The sequence below is a fragment of the Balaenoptera ricei genome, chromosome X (genome assembly GCF_028023285.1).
Source record: "Balaenoptera ricei isolate mBalRic1 chromosome X, mBalRic1.hap2, whole genome shotgun sequence".
Classification (NCBI taxonomy): Eukaryota; Metazoa; Chordata; class Mammalia; order Artiodactyla; family Balaenopteridae; genus Balaenoptera; species Balaenoptera ricei.
Window position 1 is genome coordinate 68009388 of NC_082660.1, and position 14470 is coordinate 68023857.

The 14470-nt window shown below is 34.9% G+C and overlaps 1 protein-coding gene across 1 annotated transcript; it reads left to right on the forward strand.

Moving 5' to 3' along the window:
• The first annotated feature begins 9952 nt into the window (after positions 1 to 9952).
• LOC132357092 (trafficking protein particle complex subunit 13-like) lies at positions 9953 to 10839 on the forward strand. Its single transcript, XM_059910397.1, is given in 2 exon segments — positions 9953 to 10400; positions 10403 to 10839. Coding segments are annotated over 2 exon segments (885 nt in total).
• The last annotated feature ends 3631 nt before the right edge of the window (positions 10840 to 14470 follow it).

Below are 14470 nucleotides of genomic sequence, written 5' to 3' on the forward strand. Positions count from 1 at the left end.
TATTCTTTTTCAAATTCTTTTCCCATTTAGGTTGTTACATAATATTGAGCAGAGTTCCCTGTGCTATACAGTAGGTCCTTGTTGGTTATCCTTTTAATTTTTATTGGAGTATAGTTGCTTTTCAATGTTGTGTTAGTTTCTACTGTACAGCAAAATGAATCAGCTATACATATACATATATCCCCTCTGTTTTTGGATTTCCTTCCTATTTAGGTCACCACAGTGCATTAAGTAGAGTTCCCTGTGCTATTCAGTATGTTCTCATTAGTTACCTGTTTTATACATAGTGTCAATAGTGTATATGTGTCAATCCCAACCTTCCAATTCCTCCCACCTTCTCCTTTCCCCCTTGGTATCCATACATTTGCTCTCTACGTCTGTGTCTCTATTTCTGCTTTGTAAATAAGATCATCTATAAGATTTTTTTTAATGTAATCTGGATACTAGACCTTTATCAGATACATAATTTACAAATATTTCTCCTATTCTGTATGTTGTCATTTAATTTTCTTGAGAATTACATGAAGTCCATTTATCTATTCTTGTCTTTTGTTGCTCATACTTTTAGTGTCATATCAAAGAAACCATTGTCAAATACGAGGTCATGAAGATTTATCCCCATGTTTCTTCTAAGAATTTAAAGTTTTAGTTCTAACATTTCAGTCTTTTAAACCACTAAAAACACTTTTTGTATATGGCATGAGGTAAGGGTCCAAATTTATTGGATGGCATGTGGATATCCAGTTGTTGCAGCACCAGTTTTGAAGAGGATATTATTCCTCATTGAATGGTCCTGACATCTTTTTCAAAAACCAATTGACAACAGATATTTATTTGTTGATTCTCAATTCTGTTCCATTGATCTATATGGCTACCCTTATACTAGAATGACACTTTTTATTATTGTAACTTTGTAGTAAGTTTTTAATCAAGATGTATGAATTCTCCAAATTTGTTCTTTCTTTTCAAGATTGTTTTGGCCATTCAGGGCCCCTTGCATTCCTATATAAATTTTAGGATTGTTTTTTTCATGTCTGCAAAAGTGTTGTTGTTATTTTCTAGCAACTGCACTGAATCTGTAGATCACATTCGGCAGTATTATTATCTTAAAAATATTATCTTCCAATCCATGAATATGGAATGTCTTTCCATTTATTTAGGACTTTTTAAATTTCTTTCAGCACATTTTGTATTTTCAGTGTTTATGTCTTATACTTCCTTAGTTAAACTTATCCCTAGGCATGCTATTATTTTTAATGTTACTTTAAATACAATTGTTTTACTAATTTCATTTTTGGGTTGTTGATTGCCAATACATGAAAATGCAACTGATTTTTTTGTTTGTTGATTTTGTATCTTGCAACTTTGCTTGAATTTTTTATTAGCTTTAATAGACTTTTTTGGTAAATCCTTAGGATGTTTTATATATACAATCATGTCATCTGTGACTAGAGATAGTTTTACTGCTTCCTTTTAAAATTATATACCTTTTATTTCTTTTTCTTGCCTAATTGTTCTCTCTAGAACTTTAGTACAATGTTGAATAGATGGGATGAAAATGAGCATCCTTTTCTTGATCCTGATCCTAAGGGTAGGATTTTAGTCTTTCACCATTGAGTATGATGTTACCTGTGGATTTTTCATAAAACCCTCTTCAGCTTAAGGAAGTTCATTTCTACTCCTACTTTGTTAAGTGCTTTTATTATGAAAGGGTGTTGAATATCATCAGTTGTGTTTTTTTGCATTATTTAATATGATCACATTTTTTAATGCCTTCATTCTATTACTGTAGTGTCAAAGATGGACTGATTTTCATATGCTGAACCACCCTTGCATTCTTGATAATCTTCACTTTGAAATGGTTTATATTTCTTTTAATATGCTTCCGGATTTGATTGGCTAGTATTTTGTTGAGAACTTCTCCATCTATATTCATAATGTATATAGTCTACAATTTTCTTTTATTGCAATGTCCTTTCCTGCATTTGTAATAAAGGTAATGATAGTCTCATAGAACAAGTTATGATGTACTCCCTCTTCTATTCTTTTGGAAGAGTTTGAGAAGGATTGGTATTAATTCTAATTTTAAAGGTTTGGTAGAATTCATCAGTGAAACCATATGGTCCTGAGATTTTCCTTGTTAAAATTTTTTATTACTTATGTAATTTATTCTCTTATTGCATAATAAGGATCCTGGAAGGATAAGAAAGAGAAAATGGGATCAAAAATGTATTTGAAGAAAACTTCCCCAACCTAAAGAAGGAAAAAGATATCCAAGTACAAGAAGCACAGAAGGTCCCAAACAATATGAACCCAAACAGACTTGCAACAAGACACATCATAATTAAATGGCAAATTTAAAAATAGAGGATTCTAAAGTAGTGAGAGAAAAACAAAGAGTCAGTTACAAAGGAACCCCCATAAGGCTATCAGCTGATTTCTCCACAGAAACTGCAGGCCAGAAGAGAGCGGCAAGATATATTCAAACTCCTGAAAGGGAACAATCTACAGCCTAGGATACTATACCCAGGAAGATTATCATTTAGAACAGAAGGAGAGGTAAAGAATTTCTCAGATAAGCAAAAACTAAAATAATTCAGCAATATTAAACCTATCCTAAAAGAAATATTGAAAGGTCTTCTCTAAAAGAAAAGAAAAGAAGCAAGAATATACAGGAAAGGGAAAATCAAATAGGAAAAGCAAATATATAAAAAGATTGTAGATCATTTAAATAAGCCAATACATAGATTTTAAAAAGCAATAAAATTTTTTGTGAAAACAATTATAACTACAATGAACAGCAAAAGGCTAAGCATGAAGATGTAAAATAGGACATCAAGATCACAATATGTGGGAAGGGGAGTAAGAAAATGTAGATTTTTTGGATTTCCCTGATGGTGCAGTGGTTAAGAATCCACCTGCCAATGCAGGGGACAAGGGTTCCATCCCTGGTCTGGGAAGATTCCACATGCTGCAGAAACACTAAGCCCATGTGCTACAACTACTGATCCTGTACTCTAGAGCCCATGAACCACAACTATTGAGCCCACACACCACAACTACTGAAGCCCACACTCTCTAAAGCCAGCATGCTGCAACTACAGAGCCTGCATGCTGCAACTACTGAAGCCTGTGTGCCTAGAGCCCATGCTCTGCAACAAGAGAAACCACCACAATGAGAAGCCCGTGAACCTGCAAGGAAGAGTAACCCCGCTCACCACAACTAGAGAAAGCCTGCACATAGCAACAAAGACCCAACACAGACAAAAATTTAAAAAAAAAATTTTTTTTAAATAAAAAAAAGAAAATGCAGTTTTTTTAATAATGTGTTTGAGCTTATATTACTACCAATCTAAAGCAAGTAGATATATTAATGGGCCAACACACTTGAAAATGAGGGTAACCACAAATCAAAAACATAAAATAGATTCACAAAAATCCAGAAGAAGAGAAGTCAAGCATAATTCAAAAGAAAACCAGCAAACCACAGGAGGGAAAACAAAAATAAAAAGAAAGGAACAGAGAAGAAATATAAAATCAATTGGAAAACATGGTTTAAAATGGCAATAAATATTGGGTTAGCCAAAAATTTGTTTGGGTTTTTCTGTAAGAGCAGATCAAAAAACATAGAGTGGCATATTGGATAATAAAACAAGGACTTACAATATGCTGCCTACAAGAGACCCCTCAGAGATTGTACGTGAGGAGATGGAAAAAGATATATCATGCAAGTAGAAATGACAAGAAAGCAGAGGTAGCAATATTCATGTCAGATAAAATAGATTTTAAAACAAAGGCCATAAAGAAACATAAAGAAGGGCATTATGTAATGATAAAAGGATCAATAAAAGAAGAGGATATTACACTAATGAACATATATGCACCTAATATAGGAGCACCTAAATACATAAAACAAATACTAACAGACATAAAGGGAGAAACTAATGGGAAAACAATAGTAGTAGGAGAGTTTTACACCCCACTGACATCAAAGGACAGCTCTTTCAGACAGAAAATCAATAAGGCAACAGATGTCCTAAATGACACAATAGAACAGTTGGACTTAATTGATATTTTCAGGACATTACATCCAAAATAACCAGCATACACATTCTTTTCAAGTGCACTTGGTACATTCTCTAGCATAGACCAGGTATTAGGACACAAAACAATCCTCAACAAGTTGGAGAGGATAGAAAGTATTTCAAGCATTTTTCTAATCACAGTGGCATACAACTAGAAATCAACCACAGAAATATAAGTGAGAAAAAAAAGATTACATGGATTAGCAATATCTTAAAAGTTTTCAGTGTGGATATCTCACTCAGTTTTACTCAGATGAGTCCTATGTATTTTCTGCTACTTGATGTAAATTTAAATGATAATTTTTAATATAATTTGCCACTTGTTTGTTGGCTAGTATATGGAGATAAAATTTTTTGGTTTATCAATTTTGTGTGCATTAACTTTACCAAATTCACTTATTAATTATAAATGTTTATTGATCCATCTGGAATTTTAAAGTAAGTAATAAAGTCATTCTGAAAATTTAAATAATTGATTACATGGAGACTAAACAACATGCTACTGAAAAACCAATGGGCCAACGATGAAATCAAAGAGGAAATTAAAAAATACCTAGAGACAAATGACAATTTGTGTCACAACCACACAAAATCTATGCGATGCAGCAAAAGCAGTCCTAAAAGGGAAATCCATAATGGTACAGGCCTCCTTCAAATAACAAGAAAAATCTCAAATAAGCAACCTAACCTACCACCAAAAAGAAGTAGAAAAAGAGGAACAAATAATACCCAAAGTCAGCAGAAGGAAGGAAATAATAAAGATCACAGAGGGAATAAAAATAGAAAAATTTTTTAAAGTAGAAAAAAATCAATAAAATCAAGAGCTGGTTTTTTTGAAAGGATAAAAAACGTTGACAAACTTCTGGCCAGGCTCACCAAAAAGAAAAGAGAGATGACCTAAATAAACTAAATAAGAAATGAAAGAGGAGAAATTACAAGTGATACCTCAGAAATACAATAAACCATAAGAGAATACTGTCAACAATTATTTGCCAGCAAATTGGACAACCCAGAAGAAAGTTACAAGTTTCTAGAAACATACAGCCCACCAAAGCTGAATCAGGAAGAAATAGGTAATTTGAACCAACCAATCACTAGAATTGAAATAGAATTTGTAAAAAACAAAAAACAAAAAACTCTCTGCAAACAAAAGTTCAGGAATGGATGGATTCACTGGAGAATTCTACCAAACATACAAAGAACTTATATCAATCCTTCTCAAACTCTTCCAAAAGATTGGAGAGTAGTGATCACTCCCAAAATCATTCTATGAAGCCACCATCACCCTGATACCAAAACCAGATGAAGACACTACCAAAAAGAAAATTACAGGCCAATATGTCTGATGAATATAGATGCAAAATTCTCAACAAAATATTAACAAACCAAATCCAACAACACAGAAAAAAGATCATACACCACGACCAAGTGGGATTCATCCCAAGTTCACAAGGATGGTTCAAAAGAGGCAAGTCAATCAATGTAATATACCACATCAACAAAAGAAAAGACAAAAACCACATGATCATCTCATTAGATGCAGAAAAAGCACTTGATAAAATTCAACATACATTCATGATAAAAACTCTTACCAAAGTGGGTATAGAGGAAACATATCTCAACATAATGAAAGCCATTTATGACAAACCCACAGCCAATACAATACTCAATGGTGAAAAGCTGAAAGCCTTCCTGCTAAGATCTGGAAAAAGACAAGGATGCCCACTCTCACCACTTCTATTCAACATAGTATTGGAAGTCCTAGCCACAGCAGTCAGATAAGAAAAAGAAATAAAAGGTATCTAAATTGGAAGGGAAGGGGTAAAATTGTCACTATATGCAGGTGACATGATACTATATATAGAAAACCCTAAGGACTTCACACAAAAACTATTAGATCTAATAAATGAATTCAGCAAAGTAGCAAGAAACAGGATTAACACTCAGAAATCAGTTGCATTTCTTTACACTAACAATGAAATATCAGAAATGTAAATATCAGAATGTAAAAAAAACTCATGAATTGGTCATCCACCACACTGGGTTCTAGTCTCAGAAGATACAGGTCAGGGAGCACCGGTTGTCAGCATAGCAGCATCCCACATTTCTAATTGAGGCTTGCAGCCCAGATTTTCCCTTTGGTCTAGTTTGAAGGATCCAGATATGTAAAGATTATATTCTAGATAAATCATGGGCTATCCTGAAAGAAATTCACCAGTAAATTATTCCAGTTTCTCTGACCTTCCTGGAGTATATCCAGTAAGGCATCTCATTCATGTCTGGAAAGCAAATATATCATTTATTGCAACTTCATCATGGAGCGATGTATTGGTTTAAAGTATGATCAACACAATTTGGTCATTGTGAGTATGCCAGATGGGTCCACTGTTTACTACACATATGTAACTCTAGAGATTCTTATGCCCAAGAGAGGAGACATACTCTTGGGTGTCTAGGGCAAGGGAAATATGTGTTGTTATTCAGGAGCTGGAAGCTTCAGCATGACAGGAAAGAATTGAAAAATCCTGGTCTACACATCACTTTACCTTGTTTGAAGCTTGTTTCTTTGGCTTGCTTCATTGGAGTGTTTTCTCTCTCCTGGGGCTGACATTGTGTGTTATGTATCATGCATGTGACATGTAGAAGTTTCAGAACCCAGAGTCATATAGATCAGTAAAAGTTTATTTATGTATTTTAGTTTGAAATCTATTTAAAATACCACTGGGCATAATTCATATATTCCAAAATTAGTTTGATCCTCTGCTCATGAGATTCTTTTTATGGTATGTGACAGCAAATTTGGACTTCCATCCCCAATAAACTTTGAGGTTGGAGGACACAAAAGGTTTTGCTCAGACCTAAATTCTGTCTGAAAAAAAAGGGTAAATATTATAAGCCCTTTCTAACCTCTCCAGGAGCAGAAATGATTTACAGCTGTGGCATTTAACCATAATTCCTTGATCTCATTTGAGAAGAGTTCAGTAAGAAACAATGTCTTGATTTTTGTTTGTTTTGTTTGTTCCCTGTTTTCTTGTCTTGCTTACCAGCAATCCATTGTAATTCATGAGTTAGTATGGCAGCAGGCTGAGTGTTCCCTGGAGCTCATTAAATGAACTTTTTTCCTAAAAAAAACAAACAAAAAAACCCCCCAAAAACAATATCTTTTAAAATCACAACAACAACAAAAAAATACCTAGGAATAAACCTGACCAAGGAGGTGAAAGACTTATATGCTGAGAACTATAAAACATTAATAAAGGAAATTAAAGAGGATTCAAAAAATGGAAAGATATCCCATGCTATTGGATTGGAAGAATTAATGTTGTTAAAATGTCAATACTACCCAAAGAGGTGTACAGATTTAATGTGATCCTTATCAAATTACCCATGACATTTTTCACAGAACTAGAACAAATCATCTTAAAATGTATATGGAGCCACAAAAGCCCTAGAATTGTCTAAGCAATCCTGAGAGAAAAGAACAAAGATAGAGGCATAACCCTCTCAGACTTCAGACACCACCGTAAAGATACAGTAATCAAAACAGTGTGTTGTTGGCACAAAACAGACATATGGATCAGTGGAACACAATAGAGAGCCCAGAAATAAGCCCACACAACTATGGTCAATCAATCTTCAACAAAGGAGGTAAGAATGTACAATGGAGAAAAGGCAGTCTGTTCAGCAAGCGATGTTGGGAAAACTGGACAGCTACATGTAAAAGAATGAAATTAGAACACTCCCTAACACCATACACAAAAATAAACTCAAAATCGATTAAAGACCTAAATGTAAGGCCAGATACTATAAAACTCTTAGGGGAAAACATAGGCAGAACACTCTTTGACATAAATCGCAGCAAGATCTTTTTTGACCCACCTCCCAGAATTATGGAAACAAAAAAAAACAAGTGGGACCTAATTAAACTCAAAAGCTTTTGCACAGCAAAGGAAACCATAAACAAACAAAAAGGCAACCTACTGAATGGGAGAAAATATTTGCAAATGATTTGATTGACAAGGGATTAAGTTCCAAAATAAAACAGCTCATACAGCTCAAAATAAAAAAAACCAAACAACGTAATCATAAAATGGTCAGATGACCTAAACAGACATTTCTCCAGAGACGTACAGATGCCCAACAAGTACATGAAAAGATGCTTAAATTGCTAATTATTAGAGAAACGCTAATCAAAACTGTAATGAGGTTTCACCTCACACCAGTCAGAATGGCCATGATTAAAAAGTCTACAAGTAATAAATGCTGGAGAGAGTGTGGAGAAAAGGGAACCTCCTACCCTGCTGGTCAGAATATAAATTAGTGCAACCACTACAGAGAAGAGTATAGAGGTTCCTTAAAAAATTAAAAATAGATTTACTATATGATCCAGCAATCCCACTCCTGGGCATATATCCAGAAAACACAAAAACTCTAATTTGAAAAGATGCATGCACCCAAATGTTCATATCAGATCTAGTTGCAATAGCCAAGATATGGAAGCAACCTAAGTGTTCATTGACAGATGAATAAAGTAGATGTGGTATATATATACAATGGAATATTACTCAGCCATAAAAAAACAATGAAATAATGCCATTTGCAGCAACATGGATGGGCCTAGAGATTATTATACTAAGTGAAATAAGTCAGACAGAGGATGATAAATATCACATGATATCACTTATATGTGGAATCTAAAAAATGATACAAATGAACTTATTTACAAAACAGAAACAGACTCAAAGACATAGAAAACAAATATATGTTTACCAAAGGGGAAAGGGGTGTGGGATAAATTAGGAGTTTGGGATTAACAGATACACACTACTATAAATAAAATAGATAAATAACAAGCACCTACTGTATAGCATGGGGAACTATATTCAATATCTTGTAATAACCTATAATGGAAAAGAATCTGAAAAAGAATATATATATATGTGTGTGTATGTATATATATATATATATATATATATATATATATATATATATATATAAATTGAATCACTTTGCTGTATACCTGAAACTAACACAACATTGTAAATCAACTATACTTCAATAAAAAAGTCAGAAAAACTTAAATAAATATATGTATTAAAAAGAAAAAATTAATAAGCATAAACCTCAATTAAAGTTGATAGCCCGGAAAAGGGCGCTATGTCTTGCAATGCTAGGAAAGGCCAATGAAAGGAAGGAAGAGCTCTTCTTTCCTGGCAACAATTCAGCCAATGAAAAGCCATGGACTCTGTTTACTGTACCCCTCCAAACTTCCTTTTCCCTTTCTATAAGAGTTCTCCTTCCCTTGCTATGTGGGCACTTATACATGGCTCACCATGGTTGCAGATCTCGAACTACAACTCTTTGCTGATCCCAAATAAACACATTTTGCCTGGAGAAATAACTGGCAGTCCGTTTATTTTAGGTCAAGACTAATAAACTGTTCTTTCAAAAGCAGTTGTCTCTGTGTCTGTCATCCTGCCATACCTGATTAAACCTCAGTTGCTTTTTAAAACATTGGGGCAAAGTTGTGGTCAAAATGGAAGGGAATCCATTACAGGAGATCTTTCTGACATTCAAAATGATTCTGTCTACTAAGCATAATTTATTCACCAACTTTTCAGTCACATGTGAAGATAATAACTTACCTGGTAATTTCTCTAACCAGATCATGACAGGTGACCCTCCACCAGCAATGTCAATAACTGGGGGAAAGTTTGAATTCATCATAAATCCTTAGAACTATGTTTTGAGAGGAAAAATAATTCTATTTATGTGAGAATTCCCAGTGATTGAAATTAAGTTGTAAAAATCGTGTTGCAAACACTAATTTTCAGACAAGTACTCAGCCTTCACACCTCTCAGTCTCCATGGCTGTGGTAGAACTTGCATTCAATTGTTGTACTGATGATGTCATCTATGACAAAGTAGTAGACATTGGAAGAGTTGTCCCTGTGGGTTCAGTATCTATTCAACACAGTGTGGAAGGAAAGATGTTTTTAAGGAAACTGTGCTTACTTTCATTCCTCTCACCATTTGAAGTTAAAACTAAGTTTTATAATTCAGAGATGAGTGACTTGTTTCTTGAAATCCAGATTCAGAATATTTCATCTTCAACTGTCTTTATACAAAAGGTTTTCTTAAAGCCGTCTGAAATGTACACTGGGGCAGAATTAAATACTGTCTATCAGGCTGGAGAAGATGAGTGTACCTTTGGAATGAGAACATTTTTGCAGTCAATGGAAGGACGCCAGTATTTATACCACCTTCAGCTCAAGCAGAAATTTTCAGAGAAAGCTGCTACCATTAGAGGACTAGCAAAATGGGAAAATTGGATATAGTGTGGAAAAGAAATCTAGGTGAAATGGCAATGCTACAGACAATTAAAATTGAACGAGAGCCTCCAGGTTATGGAAACATGAGGCTGTCTTTGGAGACAGTCCCAGATACTGTAATTCTAGAAGAGCCTTTTCATATTACCTGCAAGATAACAAACCACAGTGACTGGAAAATGAAATTGGTTTTGAAGATGTGTGATACAGATTCTATTTGTTGGTGTGGTGATTCAGGAAGATATCTTGGAAAGCTACCTCCAAGTTCAACACTCAATTTTACCCTGACACTACTCTCCTTACAACTGGGCCTACAAAGTGTCTCTGGCATACAAATAACAGACAAATTATTAAAGAAAATATACATCTGTGATGATGTGGCAAAAGTTTTTGTAATACTTTCCATGGTTAAAATGAGAAGCTGAAGAAAATTTCCAGTATTATGCTCTCCAGGGCATTTCACAGAAAAGCTTTTCATAGTTTTGTTAGCAGCAAAATGACCAACTAATAACAAACATACAGGCAGATTATTTTCATTTACGTTCTTTGAAACCGTGAATGCATTAAGAATTAAACATATATTGATCTCAAAAAGAACAATCTTGACTTTGATCTTATTTGAAGTACTTTCCAATTCTAAATTTGTATGTTTCCTAATATTTGTGACTTGATTAAGGTCATTACAGGTAGTCGTTGAAATTTTTTTTTTCAGAATGAGGTCACCATTTAAAAATGATTACAACTGCTTTCCAGAAATCCTTAATAATCCTAAAAGCATTCAACACTTCCTTTTTCAGTAAAGCTGGTATTGAGAGAACATAAAATCTTAGAAGTCTATTGATAATTTAATTAAAATAATTATTATGGTTTACTTCGTAAAATTTAAGCTTACACTGTTTTATTATTTTCCTCTTTCATTTTCACTCAACAGAGAACGATCAATGGCAGTGCTTAATATAATTAAGGATGGTCCTTATTATTTAAATTTGTTGACATTTGCTACTTGGAAAATACATAATCTTTTCTAATAGTACTCCAAATTATTGGGGCTATAGGAGCGCATTTATGTGACACACTGAACTGTCTCTTTCCCATTTACTTATCTTGGTAAAATTCTGTGAACTGTGGAGCTGGTTTATTTCCATCAGTTATTCCTGCAAGGGCCCTGTGAATACTACTTGGATTACTCACTTTGTTCTTACCCATTAACATAATACATTCTTTCCCTTTTATCCCAAACCAAAAATCAGCCTTTAAAAAATAAACTTAAAATGGACCACTTCCTTTCTTAAGTAGATTTAGTAGGTTCATAAATTTTGGTATGGGGTCTGGAACTCTAAACCAAAATGGACACTTAACCAGTGAGTGAAAGAGCAAGGACTTGTTCTTACCTCTGTCTCCCACAAAACCTGATCTCCTAATCATTGTTGAGGCTGGAATGAGGAAGGGATGTGTATTAGAATTTTTTAGTGCTATCTTTAAAAAAGTATTCTCCAATATTTTATTCACATATCAGTTTTTCTTGAGGAAAATAAAACCATCTCAGACATTAGCTGATCATTGACTTTTGAGAATACAAGATCCATGTTTCAATAATGATATTTTCCTTAAGTCTCTACTCTTCCACATTGAGTTTTTTTTTCATGCTTAAGCACAGATTTCTTACTGTAGAGGCAATTCATGAATGCTTTATCCATAGAAATAACAAATTATAGACTCCCTCCATTTGCTCCTTTAGGCCCAGGAGTGGTAGTGGATTTCCTGCTATTTTTAGCTTTGGGTTACTGTCTTTATCTCCTTTCAGCTTTCCTGACTCTCTGGCCACATCTGTGTAAATAATTCCTTTACTAACTGTGACCCCACTTTCTCTTTTCTGTTGAAGACCTGGCTGATCAACATAAGCAGACATACATAAACATACACATACACACACTACACACAAGTCCATATCCCATAAGCCCCTTAGACACACTATGACATTGAAATTAATGGCAAAAAGTGATGAAGGAACATGTTTTACTCATGGAGCACAAACATTTCTGGGATCCTTGAGTGAAAATTGCTAAGAAATCAAAGGCAAGTGATGAAGTAAAAGGCAGGATGAAAAGCAGGGGTTAGGTAACAGATCATGGATTTCATTTTATGCCATGTTAGTATGTTAGACTTAACTTTGTGAATGGTCATACTTAGGAGCAATCATTTTGTGGTTAAATATGCATTTCCATTTCTCCTCTCACCTGTGTTTGGATTATAGATATACAAGAGGAATGGCAATTGAACCAGTTTTTATACTTCTGCCTTCATTCAGGCAGTAAACAAAGAGAGGTTTCACTAGGCCAGTGGTAGCATGAATGTAGAAGTAGTTACAGAGAGAACAATGTTTGCAGAATTAAATCAAGGCATCCAAGAATACAATTTGGGGAACAGCTGCAGCACCTGGGGCTTGTCACTTATGTGTGTTATCTCCTTGATTACAGACTATATTATTATTGAGAAAAGTTATAGGTAGCATAATTTTTCTTTTATTACACTAGACAAGCGCTGCATGTAAGTATTGGTCACTGGTACCCTTCTGACTGAATTTCCCCTTTGTTTCATTTTCTTGCTATAGTTTCTAGTGTGAGTGACTGAATGGAAAGCAGAGCTCTTGTCTGACCTGAAGAACATGGGAAGATGAGCACATAGCTGAAGTTGGGGGGTCAGGGAAAACAATATCACATAAGGGTATCACAGAGTGGGGCAGGTGCTGAATTCTGAAAGATTTCCATTTGAATCCCGTCTCCACTTCATGAATACTGTTTGACCTGGACATGCTTAATTACTTACTGCTAAAATGATGATAAAAAGAATGAGTTCTTATATTTATTGTGCCTTCATTACATATATAACCCTTTGTGTGGACATTGCACTTTTATTTCCACAACAATCCTATGAGATAGGTAAACTCTACTATAAATGATATACTTTTTGTACTTCTAACATGACAGTTAATTCCAGCTGATTAGAAAGACCCTTGTCTAAATTTTCACATAGAATCCCCTGAGACTTTTCCAATCAATCCCCCAGAATTTGATCATTCTATTCCATCCATTCTATTCCTAGGTGAGGGGATGAGAATATATGGTAGAAGGTGTCATCACCCTATAGGATGCAGAGTTCATCCAAAAGGTTTGCTGCATTCTTAAGCAGACAGAGGAGAGGCAGGAAGTGACCTGATGAGGTGCCTGTCCTACTGACCTAGTGCTTACTTAGCCACAACTCAAAGATAATACATGACTGTGGCTCTTAGTGTCACCAGTAGATTTCTATGGTCATTCCAAATGCTGAAGGAGTGGCTCTCACAGTGCTGGTGGCCAAAGGCATCCTTTGCCCTGACTACCAGCTTCACTTGAATCATCTGCCATGAGAGGAAGCCACTGGGCCATGGAAAGTGAGTGTGGTTCAGGATTCTTAGTCTCTGTTTAGGGGAGACAGTGTTCTCCCAGACCTCAACTCTAGATGCTCACTTGGTAAGAGTGCATGAGTTCAGCATAGTTTAAGGCTGGATCTCTGAACACACCCCAGTTCCCAGCTGTCCTCAAGGTTTTCTCATTTATGCTTGACTCAGTTACAAGTTACTACCTGGGCAAAGGCCCAGAAAAATCATCTTGCATTTGGGCTACCCACTTGGCCAGGGAGCACAGAAAAAAGGGTTTGTTCCAAGAGTCCGTGAAACCAGATCATTAGGGAATATATGGCTGATCTCTCTTCCCACATGAAATAGGGCCTATGAGACTCAAGCCTAGTTTAAGTTCTGAATTCTGTGGCTTTAGCTTGCTTTGGTCATCCTCATAATAACACTTTCTTACTTTCCCCCATTTAACAGTATGCAGAAATCTCACAATGATTTCATCACAATACATGTGTTTGGGAAGACATGTATTGCTCTTGGTCAATTTCCAGAAATGAAAATGCATTATTATTGCTGGGAGGTAAAAAGTGATTTTCAAATATAAACATTGGAGAGAGGAACAAGAGGTTTTGGTGTAAAGGAACCATTGGTTCCCTGAATTTTTT